At 38.3% G+C, this 27,518-nt stretch overlaps 1 protein-coding gene across 3 annotated transcripts in view; it reads right to left on the reverse strand.

Moving 5' to 3' along the window:
* The window catches only part of GNAL (G protein subunit alpha L), a 181,307-nt gene that overhangs the window by 101,198 nt on the left and 52,591 nt on the right, over positions 1 to 27,518 (reverse strand). Inside the window, exons 1-4 of one of the 3 annotated variants that reach the window (XM_058830405.1) lie at positions 14,325 to 15,102; positions 12,885 to 12,957; positions 11,982 to 12,036; positions 11,672 to 11,791 (exon numbers count right to left, since the gene is read on the reverse strand). In XM_058830405.1, coding sequence (XP_058686388.1) covers positions 11,672 to 11,791; positions 11,982 to 12,036; positions 12,885 to 12,957; positions 14,325 to 14,586 — 510 coding nt within the window. In that variant the 5' untranslated portion in view covers positions 14,587 to 15,102. Of the gene's footprint in view, positions 1 to 11,671; positions 11,792 to 11,981; positions 12,037 to 12,884; positions 12,958 to 13,300; positions 13,854 to 14,324; positions 15,103 to 27,518 lie in introns of those variants that run through there. The other 2 variants (XM_058830406.1, XM_058830404.1) reach the window with 2 other exon arrangements.

The following is a 27,518-nucleotide window of genomic DNA, read 5'->3' on the forward strand; positions in this document are numbered from 1 at the left end:
TAATGAACGATTAAGGAACTATGAGCAGATTTGAAAGCACAAATGTCCTTTGTGGTACTGTAAACATTGCCTTTCCAAAATCAGGCTGAAGAGCAATTTATTTTCCATTTTAAGAACAAAAATAAAGTGTGTTCTCCGTCTGTATGGAAGAAAATATTAGTCATGGTAGATAATGTTAAAAATGCTTCAATGTCTTCGTAAGTCATACATAGCAATATAGCAAATGAGAAGACATGTCATTAAACATAAAAGAATAGAGAATTGAATGCAATGGATTTTTTTAACAAACTAGTCAACATGTATAACAGATCTGAAAATACCTGAGATAAGGATAATTATCATTAATTGGCTCTTTGGGCTCTGCTAATGTGTTAGTACAGAGGCCTTCACCTATATTCCTCTTCCCTGCAACTGTGCTCAAGCTCTCATGGAATTATAAAATAATCTACTGTAATTATACAAAGATAACAACTCAGTGTCAAAAACTCCCCAAACCTGACCAACAGCAAAACACCAACACAAAAAGACTACCCCACCCCACAATAAAAAAGACTAGATAATGAAAAAGAAAACAACACCCTGAACACTATTTGCAGTTTGGGTTTCTCATTGCCAACAGGGTCTAGTAAAACTAGAAGGGCAACAAGAATGAGCAAAGACATGGAACAAACCCTGTGAGAGAAGTTTAGGAGACTCTTTAGGTGAAAAGACAAATAATTGAAGGTATATGATATAAAATGAGAGGCGCAGTGTAGGAAAGATGTAATATTTGTAATAGAGAAACTAGGGAAGACTTGTGGGCAGCAGGCTTGGAGGGAAATAAACCAACAAAACAAACAGAATCCTCCAAATCAATCAAGTGGCACTTCCTCATACAACACATACTTAAACTGCAGAACTCACTCCTGTAACTGAAAGCTCACACAGGTTTAGGGGTGTGTGTGTGTGTGTGTGTGTGTGTGGTGGAATCCTGAAAGAAAAATCTATCAAAATCATTAAATCCAGAAATACTACTCCCAGTCAAAAAAAACCTCAGCCATAAATCTGTAAAGACTAGGACAAGTAACGTGGACAACTAATGTGGGAAACATTACTACGTGTGTGTCCCCTTAAACTTTTTCTTGTTTCACTATCAGTCAGAGTCAGAGATGAGATCTGGTGCTAAATGAACCCGTGATCTGAGCTGGTACAGTGTTCTTATGGTTTTATTGAGCTGTGCAAATCAATTTAAGGTAAATTATCTAGGACACTGTGCATAAAACCTTCCTTCTGCACAGAAAGTTATGCTGCTGCAGCCTACTGTTCAGCAAGCCTTTTAAAGATATTATTATTAAAAAACCCCACAATATGAAAATGAATCACGGTGATTGAAAAGACCTACTGTTCACAGCTTAATAGCATCCAGAGAACTGTCACTTATCTGAAAAAGATTTTGCTTATTTCAAGTTCTGTGCCAATCTCTAACCTACACAATTTTACCCACCCCCAAGAAAATCCATAAAAGTGCTTAACGACCTCCCAAATATAAAATTAATGGGGAAAAATGATTTGCTTATTTTGTTTTTCAATTGAAAGTATTTGTGATTTTTATATTAATATCACGACATAACCGGAAGCTCAGCTGCATGAATGCTGTGCTGGCAGTATTAGCTGTGAATTTAGGTCCATATATATCCAACTGTTTAAGCCTTTGCAACATTAGACCCTCGGGAATATAGCTGCTTAGGATGACTTCTGTATTTATGGAAAATAATAGTTCTTGCCAGCCTTTCATTCATCAGTGAGAAGAATCAAAACCTGCTCTGTAGAACTGAAGGCCAAAGATGAAATTTAATACTTTATTTCTTCCAAATCCACCCCCTGCAGTTTGAATGGCTGGCTCTCAGAAATGTCAACAGCCATCTTCCTCTACTGACATGACTTTCAGTCCCTAAAACTATTTTTTAATTACGATTTCTCACTTACACATTCCTTGACTAATTATTCTTTTGGTCCATGATATACCCACACTGCTGTTGGTTAGCATGTTAAGTTTGCTGCTGTTAAAATCTAGGGAGAAATTCACCAGATGACAACAGTGATTCAAAATGCTACTTCTAGGGATGGGAAAAAGGGAAAAGCTCTACCATTCAGCTAAAAGTATGCTACCCTAAATAAGCCAGTCTTCCAATAAGGAACAAGCAGCACTGACATCCTGAGATGGAAAGAAAAGCTAAAGTTAGAGGACACCTGCCTGCCAGAAAGAATATTCTCACTCACATTTTAAAAGCTACAAATTGTACCACGAAGCCTCACCCTGCTGTGATATCTGCTGGAAATCTAATAATTAATGACACACTTTTAGTAGCACGTGGTGACACCTGACCTCTTCCTCTAGTGACCATATATTTGCTACATAGTTTTTTCATTCACATTTGTCCTCCACTTTTTTGTTTGGTTGGTTGGTCTGGAGTTGGTAACTCCTCATGGCACACAGCCTGCACCAAAGGCACTCTGGAGGTGACTGACAACCAGGTCCTGCTGCTGTTTGTGGTCAGCTGTAGGTTTGCAGGCAAGGGGCAGTTTGTTGTCTACAAAGAGGACACACTTTTCCCTATTTTAGTTAACTGTACTTTGCCTTTTCTTGTTTTCCTACCTGACAGTTCTTAAATTTGGTATTATTTAGCTCCTATGAAAGAAAGTATGTGGGTGTATGTTAAGAAAAAGAATGAGCTGCACAGCTCTGTCACTTAACATCCTCTGGAAGTGAGGGTGGACGTGATCAAAAAGCATTCACCAAATTAACAGAGATAAGAGGGCTTGCATATCTTTAGCCTATTTCATCTTGCTAAACAGTTTCAGTTCAAAACAGTGGGATAATTATTTGCATTAAAATATGTTTGAGTCCTACTGACAGCACCAAGAAAACTCAAATGTAATGAATTGGCAGAAGTGTCAGAAAATGTTTACTTTTAAAAGATTTAAAAGGCAAAGTTCATCTCTAACGTCGATGTAACAGAAAAAATCCCAATAGTCTTCTTGCCTAGGGATAAATATCCTTTCAAAACATCCAGCATAAGTTTTTAAAACAAATACTAGTAGATTAATTACAAGAGTACACTTTAAACCAACCAAAATTAATCTACTGATTTAAAGCAAGAAACCCTAATCTGCATGTTTCATGTGATAGCTGGCATGCTTACAACCAGAGGTAGCTCCGTTCCAAGAAATTATTACAAGTTTCCAAAGTAAAAGGCAATACGAACTTGAAACTGTTGTACAAATGACATTCTCCTCTTTTAAAAGAGTGTCCTTTTAAAGAGAAGGTCCTGAAACTTGAATTGAATCTCTTTAACTGCAGCAAAACAAATTATGTGACAAGGGTGACAGAACAAAACAATAAACATTTTATGGAAACCTTTTAGCAGTTAACTGCAAATATGCATTGTTCTTGCCTTTTATCTGTTTTATAGCGGTCCTATTTATATTTATTATAAAGAGCTTCTTAGATCCTCAGAGGAGAAATATTGTTCATAATATTTTTTGGTTTTCAACCTATCTATTTAGGCATATGCAAGGTATACATAGAGTTCTCCACACTGTTTAGCTTCTCTGTTCCTCAGCCCAGGTTGCTACCTCTTGCAAAAAAAATATCCTGTCTGTGTATGCAGTCTTTATTGACATAAAAAAAGGTAATCTGCTGTTGACAGTAAGTATAAACCATGGATGAAGCTATGGAGGTGATGAAAAAAACAAGCAAAGATCAAAGCTGGCAGTGGTCAACACTGCTGCAGAAAGAGAAGCTGTGATCTCATCAGGTGCTGAAGAAAGGCGAACATAGCTCTTTCCTGCTATGCCGATGAACACTCACTTCTTTGGAGCTTTAAACAATGACACTAATATTATTTGAGTAGGTGATAGTCTCTGTTCCATAGGTCTCCACTGACTTCAGTGACAAGATGCATACATGTAATGATTTATCCATGATCTGTACACTTTTATCACGGTCTATGAAGTAAAAAACAAAGATTCTCCCTGACTACTAAACATACTACTTTTCCAGAGCACTCAAAAATGGCAAAAGCAGTGAATCAGCCTGCAGTCTTTGGTTTAAGAGATTAAAAGAATTAACTGATAATAAAGACAATCCTGAAACATACTCTGCTATGTCTACCTTCTCTTTGGTTGTGATGGGAAATCTGTTTTAATGTAGGTTATAAATAATGGCAATTCATAAAAAATGTCAATATCCTTCTTCTGAAAACTGCCACTTGTGAAAGTCTGAAATGTCATCATCCTTTGACTAAATAGACAATGTGTCTCCATTAAGAGTGTGGTTTTTGCACTTATTTACATTTACTTTCATTTACATTCATTATAATTCAGTTTGATTTACACGTAAGGGGGAAAAAAAAAGTGAATTTCTTACCATCATTTGATGTTCATGTAAAATCTTAATATATAAAGTACTTGGTAATTAAATCTTTTACAGAGATTTCAGTGGACCTCAATGGTAGTGGTAGAAATGACAATAATTTCTTTTGTTTCTTGCCTGAAGAAAGACTGGGAATCAAGATGTGATTCTGGCCAGGCTATATCTGTCAAGCACCACCATAGGGATCAGAGCTACTCCACTGGCTGTTTTTCCAAATCTTACCTCCCAGGATGGCAGAGGATTGCTGCCACCTCCGCATCGCAGGATTGCTTTCAGAAGATACCCTGGCAGCAGCCACAGTTGTGAAGGAACTCAAAACTCCAAAGCAACCACACTTTAAAATATGTCCTTCACAAATCTGTGGCCAGGACAAAGACAATGATAGTACAGGCTTCAACCTATTGATTCTGCTTTCTTAAATTCAAAATTAGGGTGTACACTGAAAACTACTTGATGAACAAAAATATTCTAATGTTCAGAAATGATCCTCTAATACATTTTTGGTTCTGTGAGGAGAATCAGTCACTCCCACTTAAAATGATAATTCAAGTTATTAGTCTTCCTGTTGTCTATCCAAATTTAGATGTAAAAATATTGTTATCCTAGTAAAATGCAATATAAGTATATGAAGTTTTAATTTCAAATTGTAGCAAAAAAAAGCAGAATGTGACATTATTATCAATAATTTGCAGTAGTTGACTGGATGCTCAACTGACTGTAAAAAAACCCTCTAATTAATTTGTATTAATAGGTACAAAACTTGGAAGTAATACCAGAAAACGTCAACAGGTTTGGAGACCACGGAAATAACTTAAGTTTTACTTAGCAGCAGCAATAATAATAATAAATGATAATATCTTTCCAGTTTCACAATGAAAGTCTCTGTGTTGTGTGATGATAATAAGTAAGTCAGGCTGGATAAAGTATGAATACCACCTCACTATCTGGGAAATCAGACTCACAATATAAAACAGCAAACATTTAATTTGGTGTTACTATGATGATGTAATACTTAATGTAACATTGAACTTTATTCACAAGCACCATTGTCCATAAGACTTTCTCAAATAGCTTTCAGAACAGAATTGATCATTTTATATTATAACCTATGAAAAAAATATACTCTAAAAAACCGAAGTATTTGTGAAAAGGGTGAACCTTTTCCAGATAAAGTTGAATCTGTTCTTAACAGGAAGGCTTAGAAAGAAAATTTAGTATCTGCCTCTTTAATATTTTTTCTGAATACAACTCCTATTTATTAACTTCAGATCATTTGTGATCATGCACAGGATTTCCTATGGCTCTCAATCCCAGTATTTCTACTGCTAATTTTTGGGGGCCTAAGGTAGATCCCTGAGCTCCTCTCCTAGGATGTAAATTTAGTTCCTTTATTTTATCTCCTTGATAAATACTCTGACTTTACTGAAAATAACTGGAGCTTAAAACTGGAGTGGTTTGTATATAAAGTACAGCTCTTCTGTGAAGCTCAGGATTTCTTACTTAAAATACACAGTTTGTGTTTGGGATGATGCTTGCTTTAGACAAAAAAACAGATGTTCAAGCATGAAATAAGGTTTTTGCTACAGTAGAACATTATTCTGTAATAAAAGTGTAACATATTTCTTCCATCCCTTGTTCCAAACTAACTGATCCACAACAGTTTATACCAATGAGAAGTAAAGAATTAAAGAAAGCCATGGTACAGCTTTGTAGTTTTACAGTTCCCAGATATATTATAAATTTGACGAGTGCAGATGTTTTGAGATTTGTTCATTTGGGGTTTTTTTTCCTTTTTTTTTTTTTCTCCCAAGTTGTCCTATACTTGTTTGCAGTAAGATCCCTGTTCCAGTCATGTATTTTTAAAACTACACAGTTAAAAAAATAACTGATTGTATCTGACAGCACTACTGGATTGCCTGATCCATCAAAAGCAAACTTACAGGTTACAGAGAACAAGAACAACATAACAAGTAACACTGAAGTATTTTTTTGATCTCATGTATGAAATGCCTGTAACTTTAATACTTACTAATCAGAACAATAAGGACTCAGTTTGCTGATTTAATGAAAAGCAGACAACTTAAGCCACATCTGCATGCAAACAGGTATTTAATACAGAAGAAAAGCAATTGCTGGGTTTTAGCAGAATCTGCTCTTCACATGAAAAGAGCTCAAATTCAGTATCTGCTGTTAATGCATCATGTGCAGCATGAAAACAACTGCTACCACAACAAAAACATTTCTTGAGTTACCTGACTGCTTCCTCTCCCTAATATCCAATACACTCCACTATCAGTTCTGACAATTTTAACCTCTGTATGAAGACAAAGGAGCTGCCAATAGCTCTAACAGCATACGTGTTTTCAGCTGTCCTTCTCTGACAGCCCTCTTCATTAGCTCTTCAGGTGTTATTAATTCAGGGCAGTAATAATGTTCCCAGACCAACACAACTTTATTGTTGTCTGGCCATTCAGATACTTTCTGTGTTTGTTTAAATATGAAAATATGTGCTTAAGTAAATATGAAAATCTACCAATGCGCATCTTAGATCACAGAACACAACAAATTACTTAATTTTTTAAAGTCTAATTGATTTAAAAAAGTTAATATTGACCATAATAATATTATATAGTGCAATCACAGGTAGTTATAAAAACTTGTGTTCGTTCTACCCAAAATGGTAAACAAAGCCCTAAAGTAAAAATTTAGATAGAAAGAAAAATCAAGTGAACCTGTTTGAGTGGCAATATTCTCTGCATTCTCTCTTTTATTTTATGATCAAATAAGTCACAGCACTAACTGTACAATCCAAGCAAATTTAACCATATATGAACCATACTTATCAAGTTTTTTGTAAATCCAGGATAAAGATTTTCTACAACCCAACACTACACTTCACCTAAGCAAGATTTTCAGTTGCTTCAAACACTGAGATGCACACCGTGAAAAGCGGCCACCTCCAGGCATCAACACAAGATTGAATTTGAATACTGTGTATCATAAAAATTTGAAATTCTTAACAAAACTCTATGAAACTTCAAATTCAGAGCAGATGTTTCTCAAATCTTTCGTTATCATATCTTTATATTTTGAATATGGTGTTCTGATTTTTAAGAAGAAAACCTGAAGGAAAATTAATCAGCTAGAACTCAAACTGCAGTAACTGAAAATGTAAAGCAAAGCCAGACCTAATTAATCTGAAGTGATTTCCCTGTCAATGCCCACATTAACATTTCATCCTTAACAGCTAAATTAAAGAGCTTCCCTGAGTAATAAAATAGCTGTAAAAATTATATTTAAAACTCAGATACTAAAATCAGCACAAGGGACTGCATCCACACAATTCACTACTTACGAAGTTTCCAAAAAATACTTTGCCTCCCTAAAACATTCTTTGCAAAGGAAGATGAATCTTTTGAAAACTCTCCCTGCTCCCTAAAACCTGTGAAGTGTTTACACGGTCTCTACTAAGCAGATGATTCACATTCACTGGTAACTGGTTTATATGGCCAAACACTTGAGATGCAGCCAGGGGTAGGTGACCGTTACCTGCTACTAACCCACACAAAATTTATCAGATGAGCTTCATTCAGGACATATTTATGCAAAGCTACTTTGTCTGCCTACATTGTTGGGGAAGACAAGGGGAAAAGGAATTATACACTGAGCAGCTTTGTAGTTCCCAGGAAATTCAAAAACTGTAATAAAGACAACTGAACTTGAGTAAACACACGCTTAGATAATACACCACAGCTACAAGCATAATATGGCCTTAATATGTTCACCCTGATTCACAAAGAACAAAATAAATCCCCATCAATAAAGGATTAAAATTGCAGCAGGTCAATTCCTGTTAACCTTAGCAAATATCCATCAACACTTTGCCAAAAATAATAAAAAATCCTTTTTCGTAAGGCACGTATGCTACAATTCCAGTGTTAAAGCACTTCTGCTGATTCCACCTTTGACCAAAGATAATGCCTAATCAGGTCAGACAAAAAATTTATCTTGATTCCTGTCACAACTTCAAAGAAGAAAATACAGTGGACACTTTACTTATTTCTATTTATCAATCTTGTAAAAACTCTAGCTCTTCTTCTTATGATTTATAGAATTAGAACACATCAATCAGCCAGGAAATACTTTGTAAAAATTGTACACTCTTTTATAAAAGTAATGAAAGACTATGCAAAAATTATAAGAGAAATCCAGGAAGTTTTCAATTTTTTTTTTATACCAACTAAAAGAATCATTAGAGTAGCATAACCAAACCATATAAATAATGATTTTTTTAGAGTAAGTAAAATCCTTTTGGGGCCACTCCAAGGACTCTTAAAGTAAAGTTAAAACACTGTAAAGAGAAAACCATTTGTTTTAAAAATTGTATCACTGCTAAATAAAATATTCTATTTACATTTTATTGAGAGGTATGTAATTAAAAAAAAACAAACAAACAAAGACTCAGAACATTTTAGTCTAAATATGAAGTCCCCATCTTTACTGAAGTTCTTGGAGTTTTAGTCATAAATTGCAATTAAGAATATGATTCCACCCACAGGAAATCTGTATTTTCATATCCACTTATTTTAAAGATAATTTTCACAATTAAATGTGTATTAGTTAATTTGTATGCAGTTTAAGAATGTGTGTCTAAGCACACCCAATATATCACAAATATACTTAAATTAGCGTCCCAAGAGTGTTGGTCAGATTGTGCCATCAGTGAAGCTTCTGCATTTCATCAGGGATCTCTCTTTAAAGACTCATGATAAGGTGCAGTCATTTTCCCACATTTGGCACGCAATATATCTGAAATCCATTTTCAACTAAGACACATCGATTTTTATGACAAAGATTACATGGCTAATGTCATCCAAAAAAAGTGACACATCTGTAATTTAAATTGCAACACTAAGGGTCTTTAACAATTCATTACCATTCATATGGTTACAAACCCTAAAGCTGCCTCTTCCCTCATTCAAAGGAGGGTAACCTTTGTCACTTGATAGAATGTGCCAAAATGTGCCCTGGAGCTGCCTACGACAGCATTTTTTCCTTTACAACTATTTTGAAGTAAGGATGATTTGACCTAAAGTCTTGAATGTCTACTGCTAATTACTTGGTTTGGGCTCAGAAGGCCTTACGCCATACATCAGCTATTAATTACAGAATCAGTAATGCTTAGCAGAGGATGCCTGACTGATTACTATCCAAGTATTTATTTTTATATCTGTCCTTATCCAAAAATACTAAATGGGTCAAAATTTATTTCAGCTGGAAACCTAATTTTACTTTATCATTGGCCTAAACTGGAGTAAAATCAAGCCCTGAAGCACAATAGCTTTTTTTTTTTTCAATCTGCCTTGCTCACAAATCCTCCTGGAGATAAATAACATTCTAAACCAAGAAAAATTTAAAAGCCGCAAAAAATCCTGGCATACTCTACATTTTACAAGTATTACACCTATGAATGGAGCTGAGAAGGAAAAAGAAGGGAAAACATGAAAGTGACACAGAAATATATTTACTTGTAAATAAGCATTAGATTTATCTTCTTTTAAACTTGTAACAACCTTTTAAACATATTTTTTTTAAATTAGGACTAGTAATTGACACTCTTTAAATAACGTGATGGTATTATCATATTTTCAGAAAACCCATTTAATTAAAAAACACTTATTAATATTTTTATTTTAAATCAAAATAGACTTTGAATTGAGATTTCCAATAAATTATTAATTGTTTCAAAGTCCACTGGGTCCTATTCTTTTCCCCTCCAAGGTTAAATTTTCCACTATATAAAATATCAAGCCATGAGTCAAATTTGACTAGATATAGTCAGCTTCTGTAAAAAATTTGAAAGCAATAAAAAAAAAAAATCTAGCCCTATGAAAAGCCCAGTTTAGCCTTCTTTTACCCCAAAAACTCAAAAGAACATATGTAATATAGAGAACCACAAAGTATATGTATCACCATTTTTTTTACTCAAACATCCAAGAGTCAAAATTCAAGGAAAAAAAATCCACATAAAATGAGCAACAAATGCCTCAGAACTGCAATGCCTTCATAAGACAAATACATCATGTCAAGCTCACATTCGATTTCTAAAAAGAGTTTCTCATTTTCACTAACTTACATCCACCAATTGAGCAATTATGCAATATGTGGGTGTACCTTGCAGTCGTTTTTTTTTTAACATCTGCATTCTGTGTTAAATTCTAGCTGTACAAGATGTCTGATAATTTTTCTTTATCTTGAACCTTCAAAGTGGTAGGTTTACCAGAGGCAAAACCACACATCAGAGAATATGAGTCATATAATAAAGAAACGACTCTTCCCCTTCTCCCCCTTGCACCCTGAAGCTATAATAACCTAAAGACACTCTATTGTAAAAGGCTTCTTTGGCAGTATTGATAGCATGCACAACTCGCAATCATTTAGCCAACAAATGAAGATATTTTTAAGTCCTTACTGTATCCATAACAAATTGCTTTCAGTACCATTTTAAGGCAAATTAAAACTGTGCTACTGCAAAAATAAAATTCAGGATGTCTGTGCACTTGCTTTCATGTCATGCATAAAATATGAAACATTCTATGCATGTGCCTATAAATAATAACATAAAAAGACAAAAATACTGTAAGATGCCTATGCAAGTTAATCTGAAAAGTATCTCTCATTTGTATGCAAAAGATCAGCCTCCACGCAGAAGTCCCACATTGATTCAATATCAAATTAAGGCAACATTTACATACAAGCAAACCACTGCTTATGCCAACTCCAATACATGAGGAAGCAAAGCACCTTACTTGACCACTGCTTATGCAGGTTTCCACTCTGAAGTGCAGTATGAGAAACAACACTGAGGCCACTCTAGCCTTTTATTTCCTTTTCTATAGGTAGACAGTAACTCCTCAGACTAACATCCTGCATCGAATTCCACATAGGAAATTGGCTTTCGACAAAGTCTTATTTGATGTGTCAATACGTAAGATTGCATCAGAAACTTTGAGGAGAATTAAATGCAGACACAGCATTTAGAAACAGCAGCAAATAAATCCATAACAACAAAACCTTGCACCACTAAAACAGGTGCAACCACCACAGTCTTGTAAGAAAGTTAACAGAGGTGATGCTGGCATAAGATCTTTCCATGACCATCTTCCAAAAAGTAAAAAACCCCAGTGTTTCAGTAAATCAAAGTGAAGCAACATGTTTCCCCTTGAAGCAGAATAAATCAGTGGTTTCTATTCTTACCTGTGTATAGTCAAAGTCAGAAAGAGGAGCTATACTCTTGATGTAGTCCATTCGAAATTGGTTTTCTGGGTTGGCCAATGGAACTGGGGGTATTAAAGTGCTCATAGCTGAAACTATAGTCTAGAATTGGATAAAACAACAAAAAAAAACCAAACACATTAATCTGGATAAATCTAGGATACAGGATCAATAGAAGATAATCCAATCTGATCAGCAAAATGGGATTTCTCTCATCACAATCTTGGAGAGAATAATCCTTATAATTTCCAGTACAAACAAGCATTTAAGAACAGTATAAGTGTGTTCTTACCACAATCGCATCTTTAACGTTTTTCCGAATATCCAGTATTTTCTGTTTCTTTTCTCTGCATTAAAACAGAAATATTAGCACTTTGATTTTTTTTTTTCTTCCAAAGCAGTTCAGTCACTTGCATTTAATTTTTTCTCACTGATCGCTTGTTTATCTGCTCTTCAAACATTAAAACATATTAATAGAAAAAATGAAAAGGCAAGACAAATACCTTTTCCCCTTATCCATTTTCTTGCACAGTATTAAGAGCAATGCACATTCATCCCTAATGTATTTTTTTAAATCAGACAATCACAGCCACATCTGCAAAGCCTCCCCTGATGGAACTTGAAGTCATTCTTTCATTTCTACAGCATGCTGTAAACATGCTCTAAATCAACAAAATATAGGTGAAGGCCAACAAATATCTAAAATGAATGCTATGGATTAATAATGATTTCTGGCAATGAGTTCTTTACAGAGAAAATGATGTAGCCTCACAAAACAGGATGATTTATAACAAACAGGCAAAATTAGTTTCAGTTTTACGCTAACCCCAGCACCGGAAAAACAGCACACAGTGTCATCCCGATTATGATTTGACCTGTATTTTTATATTACAGACAGATGCAATATTTGGTTATTTGCTTCTATGTAAAAAGTAGTCGCCATGTTGTTGCTACACAGGGGCCTGTCAAGCGCTGCAGTAGCAACAGTGTAAAATACAGTAAAGGGGCCAGAAGGAGAAAATGCAAACATACAATAGCAGCAATTTCCTTATTCTCACTCCCCTCCCTCCCTCAAAACACAGTGTCAAGCCACCAAAACACAGGGAATGAGAGAATAAATTTCCTGGCGTACTGTGTGTTAGCCTGCTTCCAACATTTAAGGAAAAATAAGTCACAAAGTGTCAATAATTCTTACTCTGAATTAAATCCATTGACATGTAGGATTCGCATTTGTTTCACAATAGTGCTTTTTCCTGACTCACCAGCCCCTAAAAGAGAAAGAAGGAAAGGGAGAACATTGTGATACACGGATCAGGTTGGGGGGGTCAGAGCGGTTTGTTTTTTTGGTTTATTTTTTGTTTTTGCTTTTGGACGCCACAGCATCCCCCACCTCGGCAACATTTCTGTATGTGTGCATCCATGTGGCTCAGGCGCTCAGCTCGATCTGGGGACGCCTCGTTTATTGCTCAATACAGCAGCCTACATTTTCCATAGCCAAGGCGCACGCCGCATCTCCCCTCTCGGCTGCGCCCGCCGCCCCGGCGGGCTAGGGCTGCTGCCCCCTCCTCGCCCTGCTCGCCCCGGCCCCCACCTCTGCCGCTTCCTCCTTACCCAGCAGCAGCAAGCGGTGTGTCGCTTTATAAGCCAGCCTCTCTTTCTGCAACTGCTTCTCTATTTTTTTGTTGGCTTCTCGCTGCGCTTTCTCATCGATACGCTGATCCTCCGTTTTGCTGTTGCCCAAACACCCCATAGCCGATGCTCAGGGTGGATGTCAAATCGCTGCCTTCTCAGATTTAGTATTTACAAGGGGGAGGGAGCGGGGGGGAGGCAGAAGACAAGTCTTTATATCCGTGTGTGTCCCTGCGACGGTTTCTCTCCGCTTCTTCCCACCCGGCTCGCTCACATAAAATGGTCTCTGGCTGCTTTCCGATCGCAGCGGAGTTGGCTGCTTCGCTCCCCACCAGAGATGCGGAGAGCAGGCGGCAGAGGTAACCCTGCCCCGGCGGGGAGGGGGTGGGGGGAGAAAGCTGTGCAAAAATGCCTAACATGCAACGAGAGGGAGAAAAGGGCTCCTCCTGGAAACCAGCCGGGTGCCGCTCTCCGCTCTCCCTCCCCACCGCACACACAATCCCTATATTTCTCTGTAAAGGTCTATTTTTGTCTTCCTAACTCAGCACTGCCTCTTTCTGCGAGACCAGGAAACAGCCCCGCTACCAGCCCTAGGCGCAGGGAAGCCGAAGGAGAAAGGTAAAAGCCGGACGGATCTACCTGGATCCTGCGGGGCCGGGGCCAGGCGGCGCCGCGGGGTCCGCGCCCCCCGCCCCGGGCCGCCCCCGCCCGCCCCGCTCGGCGGCCCCGGCCCCGCGTCCCGGCCCCGCTGCTGCCGCCGCCGCCAAAACCCGGAGCTGGCACCGCCGCCGCGGGACCTGCGGCCTCCGGACCCCCGCCCGCGGCCTGCCGCAGGGGCTGGCAGCTGCGGGACGCGGCGCTCGGGGACCCGGGGGCGGCTTTTCCCGACCTTTCCCCGCGCTCCTCGGCGGCACTGGAAGAGCCTGGCCGCCACCAGAGCGAGGGTTGGCACTCCTGGGTCTGGAATCCCAGGCTGGCACAGGTGATGGCTGCCATCGTGACTGACCTGCGGGAGCAGCGCCGGGAGCCAGCCCCTGGCACCGGGGTGTGGGAGCGGCCGGGGTCTGCCCGCGTGTACCCGGCACACAGAGCACGCATATCCGCAAGCACCCTGCCTCGACTTCTTCACCAACAAGATGTCCCTTCCTACACAAGTAGTCACGGCTGCACATGGGCCGTTTTTTCCCTTTGAGTATTCCAAACTGCATCAGCTGAACCAGAAAATGAAGCTGTCCAAACAGCTCACGATAATCCGAACATGGTAACATACATGTCTAATATCACTACAACAACAAATGTTGACAAGAAACCGTATCTCCGTTCCTTCATTCGCCTCCATTTTAGATCCTAAAATGAAACTTCAAGCTAGACCCTATACGTATTCCTTTTTGCTTCAAACCTCTTGGCTTGCAAACTGGCACCTCAGTGCAAAAGCAGCAGCGCAGCACCTGGCTCTTCCTAAACTCCCCCTGCGTAGAAACCACCTGCACTACTTAAACGTGATGCTTGATACACTGAGGCACAAGAACACTAGAAAAAGGATGGACATTACTCTGGAGTCCAAAAATACTTTCAGCTTTTATCTCCAATTATTATTAGTCCCCCATCAAAGTCCCTTTGAAATCAAAGATGGCTTACTGAAAAACTAATATTTTGATAGATACATATGTGTGCAAAATCCTGTCCCGACTAAAATCGGAGACTGCCATCAATTTCAATCAAACAAAACAGCATTTTCATCTAAAAAGTCTTGAGATGTATGTAGCAAAAAGAAACTAGATTTTACAAGCATTTAGTTGTTTTTGTTGTTTTTTTTTTTAATGGCTCCCTCACTAGGTGGGAAGTGTTGAATCAAGGAAGAGAAACTGGTACTGTCTACTTTGAGCACACATCAGAGGAAGGTGAAAAGGGCAGGACCCAGAAAATGAACAGGTACTGCTCCACCTGTGGTTGGATATGGGGAGTTTTCAGGGGACTATGAAATTCAAGTGCCAGATGTTTGGTTTTATAGTACTGCTTGATCTCTGGAAGCTGTTTTCATCTTCTGTCTTACATAGGGGGGGGCAGCTGGGGGGAGGGGGGAGGTAACACACTACAGGATTAACAGGATCTGCCAGGCCAAAATACGGATTTTTTAAGTGTTACTGAGCTTCCTTTTTTTAGGACAGACTGCTTTTTTTCCTATTGACATTTTTCTGTCTGGAGAGGCAAGATACAGATAGGTTTGGAAGCACAATTCAGGGTGACTGCTGTTTTTGGAGGCTGTCAGACACAGGATATATGATGAATAGCTTTTGTGAAGAGCAGTCATGTTTGCTCCCTGCCACAGACTATGAGAGCTCAAAACTGAATGGCTTGGTTAGAAATCACTAACTGGGTCTGAATTTTCATGGTCCTTCAGTGTCAGAAGCTGTAATTTATGAAGCACAAGATGTGTGTAGCCATATTTATTAGCTACGTAAATACCTCAGTTTGAGACCTAAGTCCCAAATCTGGCTAGTGTCAGTCGGTCTGTAGGAATCTGCCTTACTTCTTCCCCTCCTCTCCTCAGCAGTTTTCTTCTTTTACGTACTAACATTGGGATTTTTGGTGCAGACTTGTTCCCAGCTTTGAAACGGCTCAGTGCCAATAAACAGTATTTTACAGGATCCTGGTATATCCTGCTTTCACCTTTCTCCAAAAGAGGGAAAGTATTTCTCATTTCCTCTCTCCCTCTCCAAAAACCCCATGACCCTTTTGGGTCTCTTCCTCCTGAGAAAAGATCACACAGTTCAAGAATGACACGCGCAAGCAACCTGTGCCCAGAAAGAACTTTTAGATGACATCATATTCCCAACCCTCCCTTTGCTTTTCGCAAACACAGCACTGATCCTGACATAACTGAACTACAAAATCCTAGAAGCAATAATAAACAATAGAGAAATTTTCACCCCCTTTGGACACAGCTCTCTTTTTTTTTCCCTAGAGAGAAACCATAGCTATCACACGAATATGTCTCCTCTGCACAAAGAAAAATCTTAAACTCTATAAGAGGTTGCAGCAGTGCTTCTTCACCAACCCAACTTCCAGTACAAATTGTACACAGGAATCAAAACAAAAACCCAAAGGAAAGAAGAATCTTCCTGGTCTTTCCCTCTCTTCTGAGGCAACCAGTGTGGGAGCCTCCTTGAGTTCCTGAAAGTTGAGGTATGTCACATTGTCTCTGCCCCTTCATATCAGGCAACATATGTATACATGCATATATTTATATATGCATATATTTATAAATAAAAATGCACACTGAGTAGATATCTGTGTGCAAAAAATGAGATTTGCCTACTACTTTTGTGCTCAAACTTGGTGCTATTCCCTTGTGAAACCAGATAACAGAGCACAAGCCGTCTTGGAGGGAAACTGGAGACCTTTACCACCTGCTTTCTTCTTCAGGTTCTCACCCTGGGATGCATCGTTTGTTTGTGAGCCTCAGGCTGAATGCTGGGGAGCACAAGCTGCTTGCTTGAGGCATTCTGCATTCTTGTATGGAGGACTGACAACACAGCTGAAGCCACACAGGGTGGCCACCCCTACCACAGTCAGTCTCGTTTCTTGGCCTGTTCTGCTTGGAGTAAGAAGGGACAAAACCCCAGTAATAATTAATGTGGAGCTCCTACAGATGCAGCTCAAGAGACCTGGTTGCCCCTCCAATCCAGAGCAGGACAGAGGCAGAGCATTTTCTTGCAAACACTAGGTAAAAGTAGAGAAGGTTTCTATACAGCAACCCTGCAGACCATGTGCAGCCCATCTTCCCTTTACACAGCCTCCTTTGCGGCTTTGGTTCCGTTTTTTAAAAAAAGAGCAAATGGAAAGATGGAGGTAATCAAAAGCATAGGAGTGATGTAAGACACTGGTAAAGAGATTCTTATGGCTTGCCAGTCTTCCTGCCTCAACTTTCACAGGCATCTATGAACTCTCTGCTGACACTGTCCTCAATGTGGGCACTGCACTAGTCAGTAACACTGGAGACCTGCTCTCTGCTTCTCCTCACTGACCTCTCTTTTTTATGTAGCCTACTGCTGCAAATCAGAATCTGCAACTCACTAGTGGTTGAGTTTTTACTCCACCTCAGCATCAAACTTGGAAGGAAGAAAAGAGAAAAATGAATTGTAACTGCATAGGTATTCAAGAAAAAGAATTCTTTCTCTCTAGTAATAAATTATTGGTAAGTTTCTCTCTCTCTAGATGTCAAATATTAACACAAAAGTACACATTCCATGGAAGGCTACACATTTGGAGTTTTATAAGATACATGAACCAGGAAACAAAAAAATTATGACTAACTGTGTTAAAATTACTGACTAAGGGTTTAGGAATAAACCGGCAGGTACTTTGCAGAGAAGTGAATATCACACTCAAAAAAATCTAACCTTCATCCTTTTGTTTAAACCCATGACCTCAAAAAAGTAATTACAATTTTTTGAGAGGGGCTTATCTGCTTTAAGAAGCAGGGTAGGAGAGACACCAGAAAAGATGAGGTATGCATTTCCACAGTGACCATGGACCTGATCTCAAATCGCCTTCATGTCCATTGATTAAGGACAAATTCACTGATGAAGAGGGTCAGGCAATGCTGAGGGGCCTGGCAAAACTGAGTAGTTTCTTGGCTCTTTGACATGGTTTGCTGTTCCCATTCCCAAGCTATACTCCTTTACTTGGCAGCTGCCACAATGTAACTCACCTGACAAACCAACTTCTCCTGTGCCCACTCCTCTCCCATTTTTGTGCAGCACAGGGAGCAAAAGAGTGAAAGCAGGTGATGTGATGGGCTAAAGATAATAGTCTGAAGAAAAAGAAAAGTTTTCTATAGAAAAACTGCAGGCAGCAGTCCACAGAAATGACAATGATAGCCTTTAGCCCTGAGAAAGCATTTGTGAAGGGGAGGATTAGATCTAAGCAGGAGCCAGATGCTCCTTGGGAAGTGTGGAAAAGCATCAGGTGAAAAGCAGATTTGCAGTATGATTACAGTAAAGAAAGAGGAAAATCCTCTTTCATTCAAGCTAGTAATACCTCATTCAAGCTAGTTGTTCCTCATCCATGTCCCACAAGAAAGCACAGGAAACAGGGAACTTCTGCTATGACCATCCCATCAGCTCAGGGTTTCCCTTTAGACCCTTATTGGTAAAACAATTCCAGTGTTTATTCTTGTCTTTTCTGACTAGAAATTCCTTATCTGTGAAGAGAGACTCGCATGGCATCATTCCACACACGTCCATCTGTTGGTACCAGAGGCAGAAGCAGCTGATTGAAGCTAACATAAATCCAACAACATCCTAATAGCATTTAAAAGACTAAGCAACCTGCTGTGGTTTGAATATTCTTACATATTACAATGAAATTACACTGTTAAACAAAATGACACAGATGCATTTGCAATAAGCAAAAGGGACACTTCTTTTGATGAATTTACAAGACAACAGTATTATAGGATATGTTACATGTTAGGCAAAACAGGAGGCACTTTTCTGTCAGTATCCCAGTTTAGGAAGAATTTCACTTGGCTGGACACTCCAAGGGCACTTCCTCAACTTCCCCCACACCCCCCTCCCCCCTTTGAACAAAGTAATCCATTCCCATTTTAAGGCAGTGGAAAATTAGGTCTAATCAGTTGTTCAGGAGAGTTGTCAGGATTAAACAGATTTAAATAAAGCCAGGCAAAACATGCTAATATTGCCCTAATTTAGAAGTGAATTAATCAATAAATAAAGAAGTCAGCTAGAATTATAGCTGAAGTTACCACTTTCAGAAAAGGAGTAAAATCTGTACAGGAGGCATGTCCTGGATCCTCTGCAAATGCTGACTAACATCTTGCACAGCTGTATCAGCAAATCCAGTTTGTAAAAGGTTCTGGATATCACGTAAAATTTTGCATTTAATAGTAAATTCTCAGGTCAAGTATCATGATCTCAGTATTTGGACTGGAACAAAAAGCTGGAAGGAAAACTAACTTGTGAGACACAACATACATACATGTTATGTGCCTTAACCTCACCTTTAACTCCAAGGCACACCTCTGAGCAGGTCACTCACTGCCTCTACACCTCATCTTTAGACAAGATTCTGCTGAGCTAGATTTTCTCTGTGTTCACCCCAAACATATCTGACCTGTGATTTCCTTGTATTACCCCTCTATCTTGATATAAACTTAGAGATACTTTTTAGTTTCTTCCCAGTTGTTTTAACTTCTTTGCTTGGGAAATTTTAGCTTGGGAAGTTCTAGCTACCTCAGGAAATTGTTGATTTTCAAAAAAAAAAACAAAACAGAAAGTCTCTACATGTTTAAAAAGTTATGCTCTAATTACTGTGAGTGCCTGCATGGTTAGTGGTATCTCTCAACAGAAAATTCTTACAAATATAGAAAGTCATTGCATACAACAACCTCAGCATGAAGTGAGGAATTCTGTAACTGTTTCTTTACCCTGTTTAAGGATCCCAACATGCAATTACACACAAGAGCAATCATTAAAAATTCGCTTCAGGAAATAATGTTGCCAGTAAGTTGGTAGACTCAGGCACTCACAACGTGATTTACATCAATAATATTTACCACAGAAATACAGCTTTTGCTTGACTGCATGACTAGCAAATCCAGATAAAATATCAAAACTTACTGAATAAACAACAACCCTGTATTTTTCTCCTTATGCATCTAATTTTTTAACTATACATATGTTTGTAACAAATACCTGTTGAGTCGTGTTCTGCTTGGCCTTTTGTCATATTAGAACTTAAGTTTCCTATAAGTATTTCTGTGGTATATTTGTACAAAGCAGATGATCTCTGGATTAAATTGCTCTCACATATTTGCTCATAATTGAAGAGACATGACTTGTTGACCCATGTGGTCCTTTCCACAATGAGGTTTATGTTACAATTAAACTTCAGGCTTTCATGACATGAATTTATTTATTTCTCTGGATAGAGAAAATGGTCAGTATGAAGACTAAGCAGGTACATTACTTATATAAATAACTATTTCATCTGCAGACCTATGTTGGAGAGGGGGGAAAACAATTTTAAACAAAGTGTGATCATCTCCTGGAAAGTAAGTCTACTTTTTTCTCTTTTTCTACTGTTTACTTATTCACTGCTAGTCTCAAATGTTATTTGATAGAATGAGTTCATGAAATTCAACCCGTATGTTTTACTGATCTTATTTTTACTAAAACCCAAAATTTTTTTCCAGTATCTCCTGGGCTGCTTGTATAACATGGATTAGATTCTTTGGGGCAAATAATTCTCACAGGATCATTTCACTTGGGGTAAAAGGTGATAAAAGCATTGGTGCACGAAGGAGAATGTTGAAAAGTCCACAGAACCTGCAGACATTTTGGAACAATCCATTTAATAAGTTACTGAGGAATCAGTATTTTCTCACATACTTTGGGAAAGAAAAAGTTTGTTTTTACAATAAAAACACACAATGTGAGAAAATTTCCTAAACTATGGTAACATTTTCTCTGGGTTTAAAGTTTCAGACTTATCAACAATGGTGCCACATTTCTGTACAATCTGCATAATTGTAGGCTTGGTTTTGGTTGTTTTCTGGTTTGGGGTTTTCTTGTTTGTTTTTTTAGTTTGTTTGTTTTTTAAGGAGACCTATTCCAATTTGATGCCCTGCAACATCCTTAAAATTTTAAGTCCTAATGTCCCAATGATACAGCACAATGCTATGCAGAACTATCACAGCAGTGTCTGAGGTTAGGAATAGCACAAGTGCAAAAGAGGTTTAATTCAGCAATTTCAGCTAATGCAGCTGCTCAGATACTGCACTATATGTTTTAAAACATTGAGAAGGTTTTAGAAAGCTTATTGCTGCTTGGAATATTTAACAACTTACAACAACACTTACATCGTCAACCAATTTGCCTACCAATCCTAAAACATTTAAGGGCTTGAAACCTACCCATATGCAGACTCTTCCTGCTCAGAACCAGCTACACACAATCTGCCACCCACATCACTAAACACAATGACAAGATTATGCTTCCATGTCTTTGCAGCCTATTCTTCACAGTATGCAAATCCTCAGGAACTGCATTTCTGATCCCGATGCAACAGCACAAAAGCTATTGTCGTAAGAAATGGTTTAACCTGTCAGCAACACTGTCACCACAATTACTACCACTAATAAAGATATGATCATAATCTGCCACTTAAGGATCATTAGATACATTATGTCTATTGTATTCTTTTACATAATTCTTTCACATGGACACTGATTGAGAACACATGATTTAAATAAAATCAAGCACTATACATTTTCATTGACAAATCTGTTCTTAACCTGTAGACAGTGTAGGGTGCTGCTTGCTGATATAGGGAAAACCAGCTATTAAAAAGGCTAACCCTGCAAAATATTTATCAGAAATACAAACCACTGTAACACTGCATACAAAAAGGAGAGCTTGGAAGAAGCACACAAAGATGCTCTGTCTGAACATGTAAATGACTTACATTAAGCTAGGTTAAAACTCCTCAGTACCATTCAAATGCTTGTGGTCCATGGAACAATTTATAGCGTGTTTGGGAATGGACAGCTGTACATTCAGAAAGATTCAAGGTTTATATCTGCAAAAGGCACAGAGTGCATAACAGAAGTTTATTCTATGTAATTATTTTTATATCATTTTATTGAGGCTGCAGAAACTATGAAAAATATAACAAATGCTTAAACATGAGTTGTATATGGATCTCAGATGCAGCTCTTTTGCATGTGTCATAGAGACCTCCCCTCTGAAAGCTTAATTTCTGGAAATATTTCATCTCAGAATGGCCATGACCTGTCAGAGTGACCATGAAAACAAATCAAAACTGCACAGGGATATGCCCTCCCCACCCTGCCAAATTAGAGGCCCAGAACATACCAAACAAGGTATTCCTCACAAAGAGAAAAATAGGAATTTGTGGAAAACACGATCAACACTGGTCACTTCCCTTGAAGATAAAGGAAGACAAATTGGCAGAGGTACAGAGAAGAGGCATGAAGGTTAGACTGGATGGCTGGTATCAGAGACTAGGAGAAGCATAGGATTTATCAGACCAGGGATTGCTGTGGTTGCCTGTGATGACCAGGTAAAGCACATAGCACACCATGGGGCACAAGGGCTGCAGCTTCCTACTACAGCAGGAACACTGCAAAGGGCTGTTGCAGGCAATGTTGTATCCAGAACTGTGGGTCAGGACCACTGGTTTTGCCTTACAGAAATCAAAAGGCATGTTGCTGCTTTCCAGAGAAGTATGAGAGAGCTTTCCCATGACTAAAGAAAACTATTTAATATATTCCAAACTGAACTGTTTCACCTAATTTAGTAACTCTGGCTTGAGATGCTGCAAGCCATGTGTAAATGAGACAGAAGAAAAAAATTAGTTTCAAACTGCCAGAAGAGCCTGGATCTGCTAAAAGCATGACTGGAGAAAACATCAGCAATATCCAGACTGGTCCAGCTCAGAGAATAGTGCAACTGTCAAAGGGTAGAGAGGGCACCTGGGCATCCCTTTCATCATACTTCCACTTTATCATGGTGAGCTGCTGTTTCTGCTGTGGAAGTCCCATCCAGCAGAGGGAAAGGAGGCAGAAGATGGCAGGCGTCCACACACCTTTTGGAGCCTGTTCCTTCTATTGTGTCAGCAAACAATAGCCTCCCGCTAATCTGTGAATCTCCTCAGGCTCCCTTCATGCCTTTACCATACTGCTTCCCCAACCCCAGTTACCTTCTCTGCTATTTACAGCTCTCTGAACCGTCAGATTATTTCTCTGCAAGAAGGTAAGTTGAAAAGAGAAAAAGATGTCACTGAGTCAAGTGCCTATATATTCCTGTTTAATGTGGATACTTTCCATATGCTATCTGAAATTTTATGTGATTTGTAGCATGAGCCAGTGGCTGTCTTCTGTTAACTGCACAGAGCACGCAGCCAAAAATTAACAGAAAACTGGTGCTGTGGCAAAATACTTCCAGTACTGCCAAAATCTGTGTTTTTTAGTAATTTCAATTGCCTATGGAATCCTGAATTAGTGTTAGTATACAATGGACAATTTATGGCATGCTGTTGCCATGAACTTGTTGAATGGGTGTGGAGCCATGAGCAACATGATCCTAGTGGAAGGCATCCCTCCCCCTGGCATGGGGGTTGAAACTTTAAGGGTCTTTAAGATCCCTTCCAGCCTAAACCATTCTACAATTCTTTTCTGTGTCTTTCTGGAAAATACTGAATGGATAGTCTGCACTTCAAAAATTCAAAATATCAACAGACATAAAAATACAAACACTAAATAACTAATAAGGTTTTTAAAAATTATTTTTAGTTTTACTATCAGATTTTAAGAACTAAATCTTAGCAGATGATTGCTCCAACTGTTATTGTGAACATGATGGTAACTTACAAAGTCATGCTTTATACTGAAAAATACTCTGGAAGTATTTAGATTACATATAAACTAAACAAACCAATGTCATATTATCCATATATAATCCAAAATTAATGTGGGGTTTTTAGTTTTGTTTTTGTGTTTTGTTTTGTTTTTATAGCTTCCTCTAATCCAAGTGTATGCTATGGGTTTTTTTTAATTTAAATTTTTGTGTTTACCTGGCACATGAAAACCCTGACCCCAGATTTAAATACTTTTGTTACATATTTAAAGTTTATGCTTGGAATCTTTTCATTTGAACATTTTAGGGTTAATAGATCAATGATAAGCAGAGAAACCTCTGCTATGTGCCACACTGGAAATCTGCTATAATCATGCACAGTGAAGACATAATGTTACATCCACTAAGAGTTAAAACTCTGCACATTATAAAGAACTCCATCAGTACAATTTTAAGCAACTGCAGCTCAAAGGACTGAGTCTTATAGTAAATCAAATGTGGGGTGCAATGCCACAACTGAAATAATTCTAAGACAGATGTTTAAAATCTAATTACAAAAAATCCATTAAGATTATTATCTGATCAATCCCTCCCTTGAAATGCCTTTTTCTTTTCCCAAACGATAAATGGATTCAAGGTGAGTTCATCTAGAGATCTAACAATCAGTGCCCAGAAAACACCGTGAAATGGAACTAAAGGTTACTAGCAGGAAATACAGCTGAGCAACTGCATTGCACGGCAGCAAGCCAAAATTAGTGTATTCTCAGTGATGTGCAAATAACTTGGAAAGTAAAGGTGCAGAGCTGGTAGCCAGTCAAATTTTCTGGTCACCAGCAAGTGACAGAGCTTTTGCATGCAACAACTCTGCTGCTGATTCATCATTTTTAGTGGTATTAATGAATGCACTATTTTCTCCAGAAGTTAATGCCAATACATTTTAATGCTTTTCTTCACTTAAAAGGGATAGTTCTTTCAACACAGTGTTGTTCAGTTTAGTTCATAAGGCATCCAATGACCTCAAGCAATGAGAAAATCCTTATGGGCAAGCAACTGATATCTTCAAACATCTCATGAAAACAACTCCCAACTTCAGTGATGCTTCATGAAGATGGAATAAGAAAAATGCCTCAACTGTAAACTACTCTGTATCTGTTCACTACAGGGATTCTGACAATACATTATTATTTGCATTATTTTTGTACTTTATTATTTTTATTTTTAATATTTATTATTTTAATATTCAATAATTTTACATTATGTAATATTACAATATGTAATATTTAATACTATTACATATTATTTTTGTACTTTAAATTCCTCCCTCTAAATTCTACCACAACTGCAAGCTATTACAATTTGAATAAAATGCCTTATGTGTACTGATGCTAATACACATGAAAATTAGCATTTACCTATCCAACACACTGAGACAAGCCTGAATTTGCCTTAAAATAAAAATGAAAAGCAAGCAGCATATCAGAGCTTCCCTCTTTTCCATGTAGAATTATGTAATTAAAAGCCTAAGGTAATAGGATGTTATTGATTTGTATATACACACACAAAAATTTTCTGTCTCTTGGTATGAAGCTACCTGTCCATGTAAAGTTAGTTTTATAATCAATACATAACTTTTGCATGGGCTCCCTACCATACAAATGTGGACAGAGTATTCACACTCACTGGCTGAGTTTCTGTGAAGTCTGATGAAACTGCCTTAGGATCCAAGGCCTATAAAGACTGGATTACTTCAGATTTTTTTTTCTCCTAATGACCAAAACCTTCATCAAAATGAAAGACACGGAATATTCAAAATCTGTATATATATCTGTAAAGTAAACAAGATCATGCATGTGCCTAAATTAAACTGGTTTAGATAAACACCTGCTTGAAACTTTAAAAGGCTCACTGTAGAGTGCTGCAATGAAGTTATAATAGACATTATGAAATCATAATTCTGCAGGTGTACCTCTATTTGTGTTGTATTTTTGTTCCTTTTATTTTGGAGCTCTTCTTCACTATTGATGGCAACTTCCACAACTTGTATTAAAGAGCTCTCCTTATCAACCCACTTATGAAGCAGGCATACATGTCCTCAAAAATCCTGAGAGGCAGAATACAGACAGACCTTTAAATCAAGAGTAGGCAAACATACTAACACACCACTTTCAAACATGGAAGTTCGCGGAATATGTTAACGTGTTCCAGCTGTTGGAATCCACCTGCAAATGCCATCGGTTTTGTCATACAGTTTCAGTGTGCGAGGTGTATCTTGCTCTTTGATACTCCCTTTCTGAGAGGAAGAGGGTGGCAGGAGAAGAAAGATCTGTATTTTCCACATAAAAATGCCAGAAGACTTCGGTTCAAGCTACTCAAAGTCAACATACATTGAGCAAGACTGGTTACACTGCAAAATGACAGCCCAGTGGTTAGATGAGTTACATGAAGAAGCTGTTCCCTCACTAGGCTGCTTGCCAGTTTTAATCTTTAGCTCCTGACAGGTCAGACAGCCCAAATAAGAATTATTCCAGGTGTTTTGAGAGGCATGGCAGAGCTGGGCACATAGAACAATTTTCCTTTGAGCTTGAAAATTTTGCAGCAAAACAGGATTCAATGCTTTAGCTCACAAAACCTACACAGACACCAGCGGGGGTTCATATAACTTTCCATAGCAGCCCAGAGAAAGTGCTGATCGGAACACAGCTTGTTTCATTTCAGACAACAGCTAGGCAAGGTCAGGCAGCTGGAGCAAACTGAATACATCCTGGTCTACAATTACTGTCATACCACTGACATTTTTATCAAGATAGCTATCTTTAGAATAGGAAGTAAGCAATACCACCTTCCTTTTCTTTCTGTGCCCTGATCTCCTTTCCTTGCTTTCCAAGTCTAATTGTCAGGACTAACCTATCATTTTATGAATGATTACATTCTTTAATTCTTATAGATGCCTCCTCCGATAAATTTCTTTCTTCCCACTTGCCTGCGCCCCTGCTTCCCCCCCTGAAACCACCCCTCTGCCCTGTACTCTCATGTTTGGGGCCTCTTCAATACCTGCCATCCACTGCAACAATCAATGCCAGCAGCATCAGTTTTGCAGGAAATCACACAGTTGATTTCAAAATGTTGTGTGAGAACCCACAACCATCATAAAAAGAACGATATAAACTTTAAAACCCCCTCCCTCCAACTTTTCATGCTTGTAAAAGCTGTCAGCAGCAGTCTCTTTTCCATTTTGACACAGATGATACACATTTCAGAAGACTGCACTGAATATGTAATTACATAAAGATAGGAACTAGCCCTTTTAAACTCTCCTTCCTGATTTATGGGGCATAAAAATCTCTCTCAAAAGAAGCAGTAAGACTCCTGTTTCCTGAAAAACTCCCACTCACAGATCAGTATATAAAATTCTAATGTCTCACCCCATTTCTCAGTGCCTCTTTTAGGCAGCAGAATAGATTTTGAATTATTTTGAACAACAAAAAACCAGACAGACCCTACCCTCAAATATACTTTTCAAGAAAAACTTGATCAAAGCTGGTGAGGGAAGAACTTGGGACATTGTGAACAGAAACAATAGAGAATGTTGTAAGGTATCTATTATTCCTGAAAAATCACATGTGAAAACGTGAAAAGCAAAGCATGTTGACTTCCCTCCCCCCTCCCAAACAAATATATATTAATTTAAAAAGAACCTCTGTCCATTGTTCAGTACCTTATCTCTATCTGAGAAGCAATGATAATCAGTGTGTTTCTGTTGAGGTACCGAATGAGTAACCTTCAATCTAAGGCTGAAG

The sequence above is a fragment of the Poecile atricapillus genome, chromosome 2 (assembly GCF_030490865.1).
Source record: "Poecile atricapillus isolate bPoeAtr1 chromosome 2, bPoeAtr1.hap1, whole genome shotgun sequence".
NCBI lineage: Eukaryota > Metazoa > Chordata > Aves > Passeriformes > Paridae > Poecile > Poecile atricapillus.